This window comes from Diabrotica virgifera, chromosome 5, assembly GCF_917563875.1.
Source record: "Diabrotica virgifera virgifera chromosome 5, PGI_DIABVI_V3a".
NCBI classification, from domain to species: Eukaryota; Metazoa; Arthropoda; class Insecta; order Coleoptera; family Chrysomelidae; genus Diabrotica; species Diabrotica virgifera.
In genome coordinates, this window is record NC_065447.1 from 70,969,531 (window position 1) to 70,985,850 (window position 16,320).

At 30.9% G+C, this 16,320-nt stretch overlaps 1 protein-coding gene across 1 annotated transcript in view; it reads left to right on the forward strand.

The window, feature by feature from the left end:
• The window catches only part of LOC114334111 (uncharacterized), a 758,790-nt gene that overhangs the window by 374,674 nt on the left and 367,796 nt on the right, over window positions 1-16,320 (forward strand). Inside the window, exon 3 of the mRNA XM_050650127.1 lies at window positions 15,782-15,917. Coding sequence (XP_050506084.1) covers window positions 15,782-15,917 — 136 coding nt within the window. The remainder of the gene's footprint in view (window positions 1-15,781; window positions 15,918-16,320) is intronic.

Genomic DNA, 16,320 nt, shown 5'->3' on the forward strand with positions numbered 1-16,320 from the left:
TAATAATGTCATGGTTATGAAATTTATTGTAGCTGACCACTACTCCGTAGCAAATGTTGTTATTGTTTCTATCTAGCTGCATTGTAAAGTTTTGAAGAACATTAGGAGAACTTATTTAAAGCTGAAGCGTGTTGCCAGGAGAGCTTATAAAATTGTGATAGCCATTTAGGGTAAGTACTGTAGTTGTTATAATATTATAGCGACCAAAAATGGATTAAGCCATAAAAGCAGCTATAATCGTTTAAGCAATTTTCCCCACGTGCTATTTCGAGTTATATATTAAATTGCGATAACTTATTAAGATCAAAATGCACAGGGTGTCGTTTACAGTTTCTTTATAAAATTATATTTAAATTTAACTTACTTCTTAGACCTGCCATATAAATAATAGTAGAATCAAATATGTAGTAGAATTTAGGGTCTGTTTATGCTAACCTCAGACTATAGTCAAAATGTCTTTTTTGCGAATTTGCCTATTCTAGATGTTTTTACACATTTTCTTTTTTCCGCAAATTCCGCCTATTTGTAATTTTTTTAAATTGTATGCCACTACCCATGATATTATTCATACTACTATAAACTTATATATCGTCGGTCCGGAGAATGAAGTAACTGCAAAAAGTCAAATTTATCAGGAGAGCAAGAAAAAAGATTGTTAAATAGTTGAAATAGGGATTAAATGAGAAGTAAACATCCAGGAGCATCGGTAGGGCATTTATTTTTACAATGATGGTTTTTTTTCATCCCTATTGGCTCGAATTTCATTATCTTAATTTAATCCCGCCACTTTTAACCCTATCTACAGTTGCGTCATTCTTGATCTCAAAAGTTTTCTGTACAAAAGAACTATTTTCAAATATTAGAGAGTTATTGCCAACGTCTTTTAAGTCGGCCTGTAATAAAAGATCCTTTATTTTGACATATAAGCATGCGCAGTATTGCGTCTTTTATTTTTGTTCTTTAATAACATACACGCCGCCTGTATTTAAGGAAAATTTCAGGACACCTTTCTTTTAATAAAAGTTCCTTTATTTTGACATAACGTGTCAAAAATGTAAAGGAAGGCCTAACTTCACTTGTATTTTGAATTTATCTTGTCGGTTCTTTGGATTGATAATTTATGTATTGTGGAATTGATATTTGATTAAACTTTCATCATTAAAGTTGTATGTTGGGTTTTATTTATTAAAAAGAACTCTAAGTAATATTCTCAGATATAGATTATTGATGTTTTGACCCAAAGGAATATAAAAAGAACAATTTATTGAAGCTTGAGTGATTACAAAAAGTTGTAAACAGGAGTATTATGTAAATAATTTTAAAGTGTTACTAATTACAATGATCAGACATAGAATATCATTGACTCATTTAAACTCAATATATTTCACCTTTTTTTATAGAAATAAATATTAATTATAGATATGTATAAGAGGTAATTTCAATAAGTTTTAATGAAGGTTAGGATTTGTTAAAATTCTAGGTTCAAAATAGAGTTCAATGGTTCAATTCAAATTCAACAGATATACAACAACAGGTTAACAAAATAAAACAAAGGTTCAAGTATTTATTTTTGAAAATTTATAAATTAGAATATATAAAGTTTTTAATCAAAAGTAATAATACACTTTCATTTTCATGCCATTTTCTTCTTTTGGTTCCTATCCGTTTCGAATGTTGGAAATCATATTAGCAATCATAACCTTGCTAGCTGCGATTCGAAACAGTTACATTGATACTCTCCCTCTACTGCGTCTTCGCTTACCTTTGACTGTATTACCTTGCAATTTGTACTGCAGCAGGGAGTAACGGTGCCGATTTCTCATATGTCCCAGATACTGCAGTTTTATGCGTTTAATCTGCATTCCTCCTAGAACCTCCTTGTTCATGATCCATTTCATGCCATCAGTATTTGTTTATTTAAACACTGCCAAAAAAGTTAATAAAAAATCACCATAAAGCTTAATTCTTCTATTATACTTTTGTCTATCGGGAAGTTTATCTGACAGATTAGATATTAGAAGTCTTTTCATTTCAGATAACTAATTATTGGGAAGTTTATATAACAGTATCCTTTAGTATCTGTCTTTTCAGCTCCGAATAACTAGTTAACGGGAATTTTTTCTCTGTCAGATATCTATTAGTATCTAATCTGTCAGATAAACTTCCTGATAACTAGTTATCCAGAGGTGAAAAGAGAGGGCCATAATGGATCATAATGAACATATTTTAAACAATAAAACATCAAACACCAATAGCATGTATAAATTTATAAATTTATTATTTAAAACCTGCTAATGATCGTAAAATACTTAAAGTCAGTCACCAATATAATATTTATATATAAATTTATTAACAAACTGCAGTCCAATAAAAATAAAATTAGTTTAAGTGTCTTTAAGTGACTTTAAATGTCGAACAATATTTTTAAACAAACATACACACAATTTAGTTGCATTAGATTAGCTCCTGGTTGAAAATGTACTGCCACAGCTTCTAATATATCAATATCAACAGTACACTCATTTGCCAGTATTTCAACGTTTTCTCTATAATCTACTGCAATATTATGTGAAACTGAACAAGCTGATATTATTCTTTCAACAAAAGGTAACTTGCATCTCATTACTTATGTTAAAATGGGAAATCTCTTCAAAATACTAAATGTTCTTTCAATAACAATTCTTGAAGGGATTTGTGATTGATTGTAAAACACAACTTCTGTCTGAATATTCTGCAATTGTGTCATTAGGTAGTTGTAGTTGAGGACTGGATATCCACTATTACCTAATAATATATTCTCCAGAAATTCCCCATTTTATATACCCATAATTCAAAAGTATTTAAAAACTCCTAAAATAGTATTTCCAATTGCACTTCCATATTATTCAACGATGAGTATTATGGGCATGGGATATAATATGTTGTTCCCTAAACATCTTTAAATGACAAAATAATTAAATTTAACGTTTTACTCTTTTCAATTATCTTATTTTAATTTTTATCAACAAATGGAATTTTATAGGTTATTTTTATATTTACAAAAATATTTCATGTCATTTGTCAAAATAAAAGATTCCTTAACTGCGTTTGCAATACCACTCTTTTAGACCCGTCCTGTATTTGTCCTTTATTAAAGTATCCTGTAATAAAGGATCCTTTATTTGCCGGTGGCAATAACTTTCTATTTAGTATGCTGTTTATTCTTACAGCGATGGCTTTTATTTTATCATCCCTATTGGTCCGAATTTCATTATCATAATTTAGTCCCCCTATTTTCAACACAATTTACAGTTGCGTCATTCTTCATCTGAAACAAGGTCTTAAATGGTGCGTATTTCAATAACGACGCAACTACCCTGTAGTGGCTCAGCACATAGTTACAGTTCTCTCGCTTTTGTATCATCTGTACATAGTATTTTAGAAGTTAATTTCGCAATAAATAGGCCAATCAAGTTAGGTTTTTACTACACATAACGGAAAAGACGAGGTTTGACAGTTGAAATGTGTAGTATAAGATATTACAAAAAGACTACCATCTTGGGATTCATCCATTTTTTAGTGGAACATTTTTTAAATAAACAATCAAAACTTCAAACTTAGTTTTTTGCTCATAACTTAAAAACTTGTTCATTTAGAAATTTGACGTCCACAGGTAACTTTTTCAGAAAAAAATACATCGAATGAGATATGCTAAATGAAAATCGGCTAATAAACAAAAAAGTTATTGCAAAACGGATGACAAAATCATTGTTTTTGAATATTGTTAATAACAATCTTATTGTTTATTAAAATATGTTTTAGTATACCTAAAATTGAGGGCATTATGGTGTTTGAATGGTGTGCAAAAAATGGTCCAGATCTGTTAAATAGTTTTCGCAAAATTGAATTTGCTTTTAAATTTTTTTGAAAAACGAGCTAATTTCTGAGGCTGGTCCAGTTAATATAGCTGAATGTATCTCAATAATCCGGTGCTCATTTCCTTGGTTAAGATGTATGCTAACAGCCTATGAAAAAAAAGTAAAAAAAATTACATATACGTACACAAAATTATTTGTTAATAAATAGCAGTTTTTAAGCTTATAAACAATTATAATAATTTCGTAGAAATTAGATCAAATTAAATGGCAATAAAAAATACGGAAAGCTGGTTAAAATACACAACTTTTAAAAAACATTTTTATGTCCTACGACCCTTGGGGTCTGAGATGGCCCCTTTTTTTGAAAAAATCACTGTTACGTTAATTAACAACACTAAAAGCTGAAATTAACCAATCTTTTATAAAACAAGTCAAAGTTTTTAACAAAGTTTTTAGCAAGAAAAAATGTTAATAATTGTTTAACTAGGAGCGTTATAAACAAAAAGTATTTTGCGTTCCGACTAAAGTAAAAAATAGCGGGCGTAGTCGACTGACTGAATAGTGGGCGCGGTTGATGACCGGCAGCAACTCCTAAAATTACGTTATATCGACCACAAAAATCAACTTTAAGGTGAATGACAAATTTTCATCATTCCTTATGTTTTCGAGGTCTCTGAATCCGAATATGGAGTTTATTTTTTTCTAGAATTAGTGGAACATGTTCAAAAATCAAATTTTATGCAAAAATGCGAAAAATTAATTTTGATGATTTTTCAATTTTAACTCACTGTATTTTTGGTCGCTGTAAATATTTCCTTTTGAAAATTTTACTGTATTATCTTTGAAGCATTTAGATACAAATGATATTTGTCCAAAATGATTAAACACATTATAAGAGAAGTTGTTAATTTTTAAACATTTTGTCGTCAGATTTCGTTAGTTTCATGTTTACTTAAAAAAGTTGAGCGACAAACTTTTTAGTTTATAATTTTAACTAAAACAGAAATAAAATATAATTCATGAAGAAGATTTCCAAAAAAACTTAATTTAAAATATGCAATAGGAAAAATGTTATGTGACTTTATATACGAGCGGCACACCCCAAAAAAGCTTATTTCTCGAGATACTGATACTAATTTTGGTCATACTTTATATTTTTGATGGTGCTGAAAACGAAAAATTAGGGTTGTTTTGAATTTTACGTGGGGGAACATTATCAAAATTGCAACTTTACCCTAAAAATAAAAATAAATCACGTTTTTTTTGCGTTTAACTTGCTACAACTCTGTTCCATTGTAATATTTTTTTCTGAAATTTTTAAAGTATATATTTCTCACCTTTCTGAAGAAAATGGGACCTACTTCAATATTTCTGTCTTGCTATAAAGAAAGTTAAAATTGTTTGAAGTAAAAGGTGCAGATTCTTGAATTGCATATTTTAATCGCAAAAGTTGAGTGACAAAATTTAAAATTTAGCTGTTTAATTAATTGTATGTTAAAATCTAGAGTACAGAGAACAAAATGTTTTATAGCAAAAAAGTGGTGTAACTTTTAATTTTAAGAAAAACCTGATTTTATTTTTTTTTTATTTTTAGGGTACAATTGCGATTTTGACAATATTTCCCCATCTAAAATTCAAAATAAAACTCATTTTCGTTTTCAGCACCATCAAAAACATAAAGTAAGACCAAAATTAGCCATTCACCACACCGTGGTTGATATCTCGAGAAATGAGCGTTTCTTTTGGGGAGTACCACTCGTCTATAAGGTCGCGTAACTTTTTTTCTGTTGCATATTTTGACTAGAAATTTTCCAGAAAACTTCTTCAGTACCTATGTTTTAATGCTGCGTTGATTAAAATTATAAACTAAACAGTTTGTCACCCAACTTTTATAAGTTAACATAAAACTAGTGAAAAAATTGTTTAAACAATTTTCCGGCCGCGGTAGCTCTTGGTACCATCTGGATTTGTTATAAGGAATTTTGTTTTTAGTAAATTTGTGCAAAAAATACGAATTGGAATAATTTACCTAACGGGGTGGACGATACAGGACTACACACGGATTCAAAATAGAGAAGAAAAAGTAGCCTATACCTACCAATCGGGTTCTACTGTACCAAGTTTACTATTTTTTTTATTTATGGTACCACCAGTGGCGGTTATCCCTTTAGGCCAATTGGTCAATAACCTCCCTGTAATAATTGTACAATCAAACGATTATAATGTAATTATTTCCTTAAAAAAAGAAAATTTTCTGTATTAAAAATGTTCGGAATACAATAGTATCGTTCAAAGTTAAATTTTGCTTTTATTGTGTTGACTTTTCAGTCATTTTTTTGTTGTAACATATAGCGACAAAGATGCCGCCAAAAGATTACCGATAAATAAACATGAAATACGAGCTGTTTGACAGTACCGAAAAGCCAAATTTATCTTTGACTGAAACTACCGCAATATTACTCTTAAACAGCTAAATACGAACATTAACGATGGTCAAGAAATTTATTTGACCTCACTGTGAGAATACAGCACTGGGATTCCGGACGTTCACGAAAATACGCTCTTATATGCAAGTTGGTACCATCGTGGTCATTGGTTTTGAGACGTGACTATCTACGCAGGGAGTAAGATTAGTTCGGAATTTACACAGTTAAGTTAAATGCGTTCGTGAGATTAATATTATTTTATTATAGATTTTTATAAAATGTCGGTAGTGGTTAGTATAAATGAACTCCAACCCCAAATGAAATTAAATTGAAGAAGAATCGATTTACTTTTTAAATCCGCATAAAAATGTAAGTTTTTATTTATTTTCGGTTTTGAGTTTAAGTAGTTTGTTGATATTCTGGCTGTTATAATTACATATTATATCATAATATTTATCTGATTTATTTGACAATTAGTAATGAAGACTTGTTCCTTTTACTTATTTCATATTTACTTGTGAAATAAAGATCCGCTTTTTAAACAACACATTGCAAAATAAGTTATAAGAAACCAATACAGATGATGGAATAAGAAATTATTTAAAATGGGATTTGTATTTCCAAAACCTTGTCTTGTTTTTCCAAAAAAATCTTGAACCACCGGATATGAGCTCCCCCTTTACTTACAGACCAGCCGCCACTGGGTACCACATTAAAATAATAACGTTTATCTTATTTTCATTGCAAAATTATCCAAAACAAAGCAGCTAATGGGATGTATAAACCTTTTTTGAAGTGGCCTTTTTATTGTTATTTTTTAATTTTATTTATTTAAAATATAATTTTACTAAATAAATGTGCAACATAATAATATTCATAAAATTCAAGTTTCTACCAAAATATATAAATATAATATTAAGCTTCAAATCTGGTATACTGTCAATGTTAAAAATGGACTGCAACGGTCTAGCGCTAGCGAATGGTAGTCCGCGAATTTATTCTCATTCGGCTACGACCATTATTTTTTTACTTTAGTCGCAACGCAAAATACTTTTTGTTTATAACACTACTGTTTAAACAATTTTTAACATTTTTTCTTGCTACCAACTTTGTTAAAAACTTTGACTTTTCTTATAAAAGATTGGTTAATTTCAGATCTTAGTGTTGTTAATTAACGTAACAGTGATTTTTTTCAAAAAAAGGGACTATCTCAGACCCCAAGGGTGGCAGGACCTAATTTTTTTTTAGAAGTTGTGTATTTTAACCAGCTTTCCGTATTTTATATTGCCATTTAATTTTATCTAATTTCTACGAAATTATTGTAATTGTTTATAAGCTTAAAACTGCTATTTATTAACAAATAATTTTGTGTACGTAAATGTATTTTTTTTTTACTTTTTCTTTCATAGACTATTAGTATACGTCCTAACGAAGGAAACTAGCCCCGGATTATTGAGATACATTCAGCCATATTAACTGGACCAGCCTCAGAACTTAGCTCGTTTTTCAAAAAATTTTATAAACAAATTTAATTTTGCGAAAAGTATTTAACAGATCTGGACCATTTTTTGCACACCATTCAAACACCATAATGCCCTCAAGTTTAGGTATATTTAAACATATTTTAATAAACAATAAAATTGTTATTAACAATATTCAAAAACAGTGATTTTGTCGTCCGTTTTGCAATAACTTTTTTGTTTATTAACCGATTTTCATTTAGCGTATCGCATTCGATGTATCTTTTTGTGTTAAAAAAGTTACCTCTGGACGTCAAATCTCTAAATAAACAAGTTTTTAAGTTATGAGCACAAAACTAAGTTTGACGTTTTGATTGTTTATTTAAAATTAGTTCCACTAAAAAATTGATGAATCCCAAGATGGTAGCCTTTTTGTAGTATCTCATACTACACATTTCAACTGTCAAACCTAGTCTTTTCAATTATGTCAAAAAAACGGCTTATTTTTTACTAACTTGATTGATCTAAAACAGGTATTTACAAAATTTGCAGTTACGTCATTCTTATTCTGGACCTTTGATAATATATATCATTATAATTATAATATTACCTATATTTTTTATATTACTAATCATGTGACTTTTAGAATCAAGATATCTCAGGAATGGTAACTTAGCAAAAAATCATGACAATCATTTTTGTAGCGAATTTTAAAATCTACACATTTGGCTTGAAGAAATAAAAGTTATTTCCAAAGAAATAAAACCCCTATTGGGACCAAGTCTCTGGTTACGCCTATTCGGTTTCTATTATTTGAAAACCAAACGAATGGATAATGAAAGAAGACAACAGGAAGATCTGAAAGTTGCACCTTACTACCTGTCTGTTCATCCTATCTAAATTCCAACGAAAACTTGCTTACACATATTATGAAGACCTTGGGACCAGAAGGGGACAAGCCACATTTTCGTCAAAAATGAGTTAAAGTAGAAATCGCACACTTTAAGGCCATATTAATATCCCAAACAAAAAATTTCAGCTGATTTCTCATAGATGGCGCCGCTGTAATAAGTCCCGTTATGTCACCATAACTTTATATTGCAACAGAAGGAGACAAGCCACAGTAGTAATCAACATGGCGGCGGAACATTCCCTTGCATGTAAATGGAAAATAGACGTTTCTGAATTTGATTCTGAACACAGTGACCAAGATCCGTTTTTAAATGAAAGCGAAGATGTCAAAGACTATACAGTATGCGCAAGTAGCAGCGATTCATAAAACATAAACTTAGGAACGGTATGTTTATTAAATGTGTGGCTTGCCCCCTTATGTTATATTTTTCGAACCTAAAAATATTAGGATTGTTCTAAAAGTTTTTTGTGGCTTATCCCTTTTTAGTAAAATAGTTATTTTATTGTAAGAAAATGAATATGTTTATACAACATAGAGTTCTCCAGATGTCTTGCCTACTCCAGAACAGAAGGCGCCTTCTAGATGGAGACACAATGATAGCCAACGCCATAAAAAAATTAAGCGCAAGACTAAAAGAAATATAGGTTACGAATATATAAATACCAAAGAGAAGAAAATAGAACCAAAAAAAATTAGGTGCACCTTGCGGTTGCACAAAACAGCGTAGACAGAAATTGGTGCTTGCCAACAGATTCTACCAGATACTGAGAATAATGAGTCACTGGAAGACACTGAACATTTGGACCCCTTTTCAGCTATTGAAAATATTGACAACTGAATTATTTTATTGCTGAATTTTATGTTCATTTTTAGAATATAATTTTTTATGCAAAAGGGGATAAGCCTCATATTTTTTTCAAAAAATGTTCAAAAACTCAAAAACCGTTAAATAAACATTTGTGTTACTTTTATTGTGTATTTAATAATATATTTCCAAACGATTATGGGCCTTACTTCTGAGAAAAATTTAAAAATTGGATTTCAGGATTTGAAAATAAGTTTAAAATGATGTTTTCTCCAAAGTATTGTTTGGTGGCATGTCCCCTTCTGGTCCCAAGGTCTTTATATACACTAAACGTCGAAATTAACGCACCACCTTAAAAATGGGACAATTTTATCTGTCGTATTTCCTAAACCTGTTGTCCGATTTGAGCGTTTTTTTTTTGTATATTATAGCTTTATTCTTCAAGAATATTGATGTGATAATACTATTGCCCAACAGGTAAGTCTCATTGTATACCGGGTGTAATGATGGTGGTTTTTTTCCTCAAAGTTTGGAACACCATGTGGAATATTCTATCGTATATAAAACATTGAAATTAAAACTTGACTGTAGCGTTAGGCTTTTTTAACATTTTGCTTTTTGATTGATTCGCTTATGTTGGATAATTAAAAAGTTATATAAAAGATAACAAAATAAGTGCGTCAAACATTAAGGGATAACTCCGCATGAAAAAATAATGACCGTTTGCTTTATAAACATATTTATGCCCGCAAATGCTTTGTTTAAAAGATACGGGATGTTGAATGTTTTCTTACTAACTGACAATTTATTTATTGTTCTAAAACTGGTTGAGATATGTAAATAAAATTTGGTAGGTATTAAGAAGTAGCTATTACGCATTTTTTGACCTAATTAAGAATTCTATATTCACCATTGGCGTGCATACGGGTATAAACATTTAGATACATCCCGTATGCAAGCCAATGGTAAATATAAAATTCTTAGTTTTATCTAAAAAATGCGCAATAACTACCTCTTTAAACCTACCACATTTAATTTGCATATCTCAAGCGGTTTTAGAGCAATAAATAAATCGTCGGTTTGTAAGAAAAAATTCAACACCCCGTATCTCGCAAACGTAGCATTTGTGAACATATGTTTATAAAGCAAACGGTCATTACTTTTTCATGCAGAATTACCCCTTAAAGTTTGTCGCACTTATTTGGAAACACCCTGTATTGATGAATAACATGGCTAGTTGTTAAAGTACCTAACTTTTATATTATCCAAGATAAGTGAATAAATCAAAAAGTAAAATGTTAAGAAAGTCTAAGGCTACAGTCGGATTTTAATTTCAATATTTTATATACGCTAGAATATTCCACAAAATGTTCCAAACTTTGAGAAAAAACACACTATTATTTTTACACCCGGTATACAATGATACTTACCTGTTTAGCACTAATATTATTACACCGATATTCTCGAAGAATAAAGCTATCATATACAAAAAAATTATCAAAATCGGATAACAGGTTTAGGAAAAACAAGACATCAAAATTGTCCCATTTTTAAGGTCGTGCGTTAATTTTGATGCTTAGTGTATGTATATGTTATAGTCAAAGCCCGAATTTCAGGCACTCCTAGGTTTAACTAGGCAATCCTCAGGTCTGACTGACGGTCTTAGTCAAAGCCCGAAATAAATTACAGATCCGGCCTTTAACTAGTCAAACCTAGGAGCAAATAAGTTGGTCAGGCCAAGGTCGAGATTTAATTTTATGAAATCGGGGTTTGACTAGTCAAACCCTGATCAGCTATTAAAATGTCGTAATTTGTTAGATTAGGTTTAGAAAACGTCATTTTTTAATTTTAATGTTTATTATTTTTATATTGCCGTAACTAAAATAAAAAACTTAGTGTTTATTCTCACATGTTGATGCATTATAGCATTTAGAGCTGCACAATACGTTAGATCTTTTACACTTACATAATTTTGAAGAGCATTTCTTATTGTAGTAGCAATTTATAAAGCCTTGTCCTCCAAATTTAGAACCTTTTGTACAAATTTCTCTGTATAGAGATAGCTTAACATCTGGAACATCTTTGAAATTAAGAAAATTGTCTTTGCATTCTCTTATTTGATTTCTTGAAAAACGTAATTTGGTTTTACTAAGTATATGAATTTTATTTTAGCACAAACAGATGGAATGGGAATGTCATCGTCAACTGTGAAAAAAGATATTGCAATCGCAAAAACATCTAAGGATCACCATAATACTAAGGAAGCCCCTGGACCGCCGTCACTAGGAGAGGAAGAAAATTTAGATTACTTCTTCAGAAGTGGTTTGTTGTGTTTGCCAAAAAGAGAGCTCTGACGCACATACGTGCATAATTTATAATTAGGTGTGGGCTGATAGCACACTTGGTGTATACTATGAAGGTTTTGACAGAAAAGGTACATGCATGCGTTGTGCACAGACAGAAAAGATTAAAATAAATAAAGGAAAGGCGATTGAAGGTCTTCATGCCCAGGATAATGATATGAATAAATTAAGTGAAAAAAAATTTCCTTCAATTTCGATCGGAAAAACTGTAATAATAGCTCTCCCCAGCTTTGATAGGGTCAAAGGAGATGCTCAAAATATTTTGGATATCATACAAGATAAAACAATTGACGTTTTATATAGAGCTGGTACGAAATGCGGAACAAAAAACACACTTTTTTCAAGAAATCAAATATACAAAGAGAATTTTCTTAATTTCGAAGATGTTTCAGACGTTAAACTGTCTCAAAGAGAAACTAGTACAAAAAATTCTAAATTTGCCGAACAATGCTCTATAAAATGCTATAAAAATTATCTTTAAAATTACGTAAGTGTACCTAAAAGTTCTAACGTATTGGGCAACTCTAAATGCCATAATGCCTCAACATGTGAGAATAAACACTAATTTTTTATTTTAATTACGACAATATAAAAATAATAAACATTAGAATTAAAAAATGTTATAAAACCTAATCTAACAAATTAAGACATTTTAATAGCTGATCGGGGTTTGACTAGTCAAACCCCGATTTTATAAAATTAAATTTCGACCTTTGCCTGACCAACTTAGTCTCTCCTAGGTTTGACTAGTCAAAGGCCGAAACTGTAATTTATTTCGGGCTTTCACTAAGCCCGTCATTCACACCTGAGGATTGCCTAGTCAAACCTAGGAGTGCCTGAAATTCGGGCTTTGACTATAACATATACACTCTCTGAAGATCTCTAATGAGAGTGAAACGTACGTAAGTTCGTTTATGGTCCTCTCTGAACAAACTGAAATATAAAATGCCTCTTAATTTCATTTTACAGCGACTTATAGCAGTAATTATTTTCAGATATGTTGGCCAATAATTTTTTTCTGGATCAAAGATGCTTTTATACAAGAAGAACAAGTCGATTTATACAAGAAGGACAAAATTTTGCTCGTACCTACCGTTCTTACGCGCCATATTGTTTAAAAGAGAATTTTTAGTTTAAAAAATTAACTAAGTAAATTTTTATTTTTTTTTTGTTTTTTTTTGGGCTTAGACTTATCATTATACTGCCAGACAAAAAAGGGATAAAAAGTATACAGAAAGGGTTTAACTCATTCGTTGCCTATCGAAAAGGATGTTACTCGCTGGCGCGTGAACGGCACCTGACTGAAGTAGCCATATCACGCGCTGGCGCGTGATTGGCAGCGAATGGGTTAAAACAAAGGTAACAAATAAAAGGTATCAATACTAAACTAAACAGCTACAGCAACGAAGTACCAAAGGTATTAACTAAAAATATTTAAGATAATTATAATGACAATTTGCTGTCTTTTAAAACGTTAATTAAAAAGTTGTATACATCTAGAGAGCCAAGTGATAATAAATATAGTATATGCCAAGGAGCTGCTACTTTACATTTTAATAAATTATTTATTAGTTTAGATGACAACCAAGAGATATGTTTATGATCTAAATCACTTCCCCTCCAGAATACTCACATTTATCATTATCCAAAACCTGTATTTTAAATAAATGCTTTGAATAACATGTGTGCTTCAATCATACTCTAGTAATGGTAAACTTATGTGCCTCCTAGAAGATCTACAAGACTTGAACCACGGAAATTTGGGAAATTCTGGCTGAATTACCGAGTAGGTAGGTATCTATTTTGATTCACAAAAGAGGTAGCTCCACTACCGAAACACTGTTGAATTGCAAGAGACGATACTAACAGAAAATGTTACTTTATGTTGAATACCGGTACGGTTGAAATGCTTTCTTTGGCTAATAAGTTGACATACTCATTATGTTTAAATCCTGCGTACAGATAAAATGTACACTGATTCTTTTGGCTAAAAGAATTTGTTTAAGATTGTTACGCTTCTTTAAAAATAACTTTATTGAACTCCAATAATATTACAATATTTTTAACTAATTGAAAACTATAAACTTTCAAATCTGAATTACAACCAACGAACCAATACTGATAGAATGGCCCCGTCCCATTCAAAGAGTGAAGCGAGATTGCGGCCAACATACATGAGAAAGGTCCTAGAGAGAAAAAAAGATTGGCAGGGAAAATTTGCTACAACTACCACCAGAGTTGCCAAATGTGATTTTATAAATCCCCCACTTAAAAACTGAAATTTCCTCAAATGGAAGCTCAAATCCCCCAGACTTAAATTTGTGACGCAGTTGGTCGAATGCACAATTATTCATCGAATGTACAATTCGTCGACGAACATTTGATCGAATGGATTTTTCGTCGACGAAGACCCAAAGGGAATAATACATGGAGAAAACACGCCAGTATATAAACTTAGTTTTTTTGAACCATATCAAAAAAAAAATTTTATAAATTGCCAATCCTAAGCCTTGGATATAGTGTGAAGGCAAGTTTATTCTCACGATTTCTTTACTTTTTTATTGATATTGACTGATTATTGCAGTCAAAAACATTGTACGGAAATGCCTCGATTCCATAACAATTTACTTACCTCAGCATCTCGCAAATATTTCGTCTTGTCCGTAAGTGCCCCCAAATTTGACTTGTCCGGAAATGCTTCGTTCGCAAGTGCACCTACACCAAAAAGAAGAACGGTACAACATCACTAATTAAAATATCGGTTTATATTTGCTGTCTACTCTCCCACCGCAGCCAACTTTTTCTTGAAATTTTAAAATAATTAAGATTTAGAAAAAAAATTAACAAATCCCCAAAAAAGAATTCAGTTATGTATAACACAATATTCCAGTTAAGAAAAAAAAAACAAAAATCCGTCGTTTGTCAACATTAATCCCTTTATCCTAAAGATAAATAACAGTTTGTCGACGAAAAACCCATTCGAACAAAAAAATAATGTTTGTCAACGAATTGTACATTCGATGAATTGTGCATTTGAATAACTGTTTGTCGACCAAATGTTGTCTACTAATTTTCCGTCGACGAAGTGTTCTCGACCAACGTTCCTCGACCCATCGTCTTCGATTATATGAGAGTATACTATAAAACTCTATGTATATTCGCAAATTTAATTTACCATGACTTCTTAAAATCCTCCATAATTGTCCCTAGACGCTTTCAAATTACGCCAAAATTGTGGGAAAATCCCCAATCTGGCAATCCTGACTAGCACTATCAATTTTTTTGTTTACGAAAGATGGTGATTATCTTCCATCCTTCCCTGACTACGCTATCTCATCCTGTCCGCATTAATAAATTTGCTTCATGCCCATTCCATCAGTAATGACAGTTCGTTGATTACAACTAGTGTTTTCCAAAAATGTCAAACACATTTGTTTATAAAGATTTTATGACATTCTAGAGATCACCAGATATTTCTGGGTTATTCCATGACATCTAGAACATTCTCGTACGTGACTACTTCTTCTTTTACGCCAAGGGAGTTTTTCTATGTAGGATCAATCTAAGAAACTGTCGTAACAATAGGTTTAATTTCATCAATATATGAACAATCTTGTATGTTTTGGGGTCCACATGTACTAATAGATTTTATCACGGCTATGGAGTCAGATAAAATTATAATATGGGCGAAATCAAATTCAGCTACATATAATAAAGCTTCATAATAGTAATAGCCTCCGCTGTATTTTTAATTTGAAAGCAGTTTTTTATATACAGTAAAATATAAATAAATGGACTAAAGGTTTTTTTTTACCTAAGGTTGCTATGTTCCAACTTTATTTCGATGTATTTTCTTAAAATTTGATTTAATTACCGTAAAAGGTTAAACAAAAACATGAATAAAATTTGGATCCCTGTTTTTGTTTGAAGATAAATAAAAGCTTTTTTCTTTTACAGTTGGTTAATTCGAATTCAACAAGAGTAACTTTGAAAAAGGTTGAAAGAGATACCGCTGGGAAATTTAAGTGTGAAGTTTCTGCGGACGCTCCCCTCTTTCATACGGATATCAGGACAGCAGAGTTAATAGTTGCTGGTAAGTCTGGAATGAGACAATTTGTTGATAAACTTTACTCTATGTTTACCTTAAAAATAAAGCTTTATGTATTTATGGATTACAAATTTATAACACATTAATTGAAGGGCGAAGGGAAAAAAGCAGGGAATGTCACATTTTATGAGAAATTGAGATATTGACAATTTCGAATAGATATTTTATGTATTTACTATTTACAGTAGACTGGTAGATAATAACTTGAACCCTCCGATAAATATGCCTATTTAAAATAGTACTGCGAAGGAAAAAAACTGGAAATGTCCACGCGTGAAAGATAAAAACAAGGAGAGTCCACTTGAACAAAAACAAAAATTAACTACTTTTTTATTGCGAGTTTAATCGTATAGTTTCCTATGTTGGTTACCATTCTGGATATGATGAC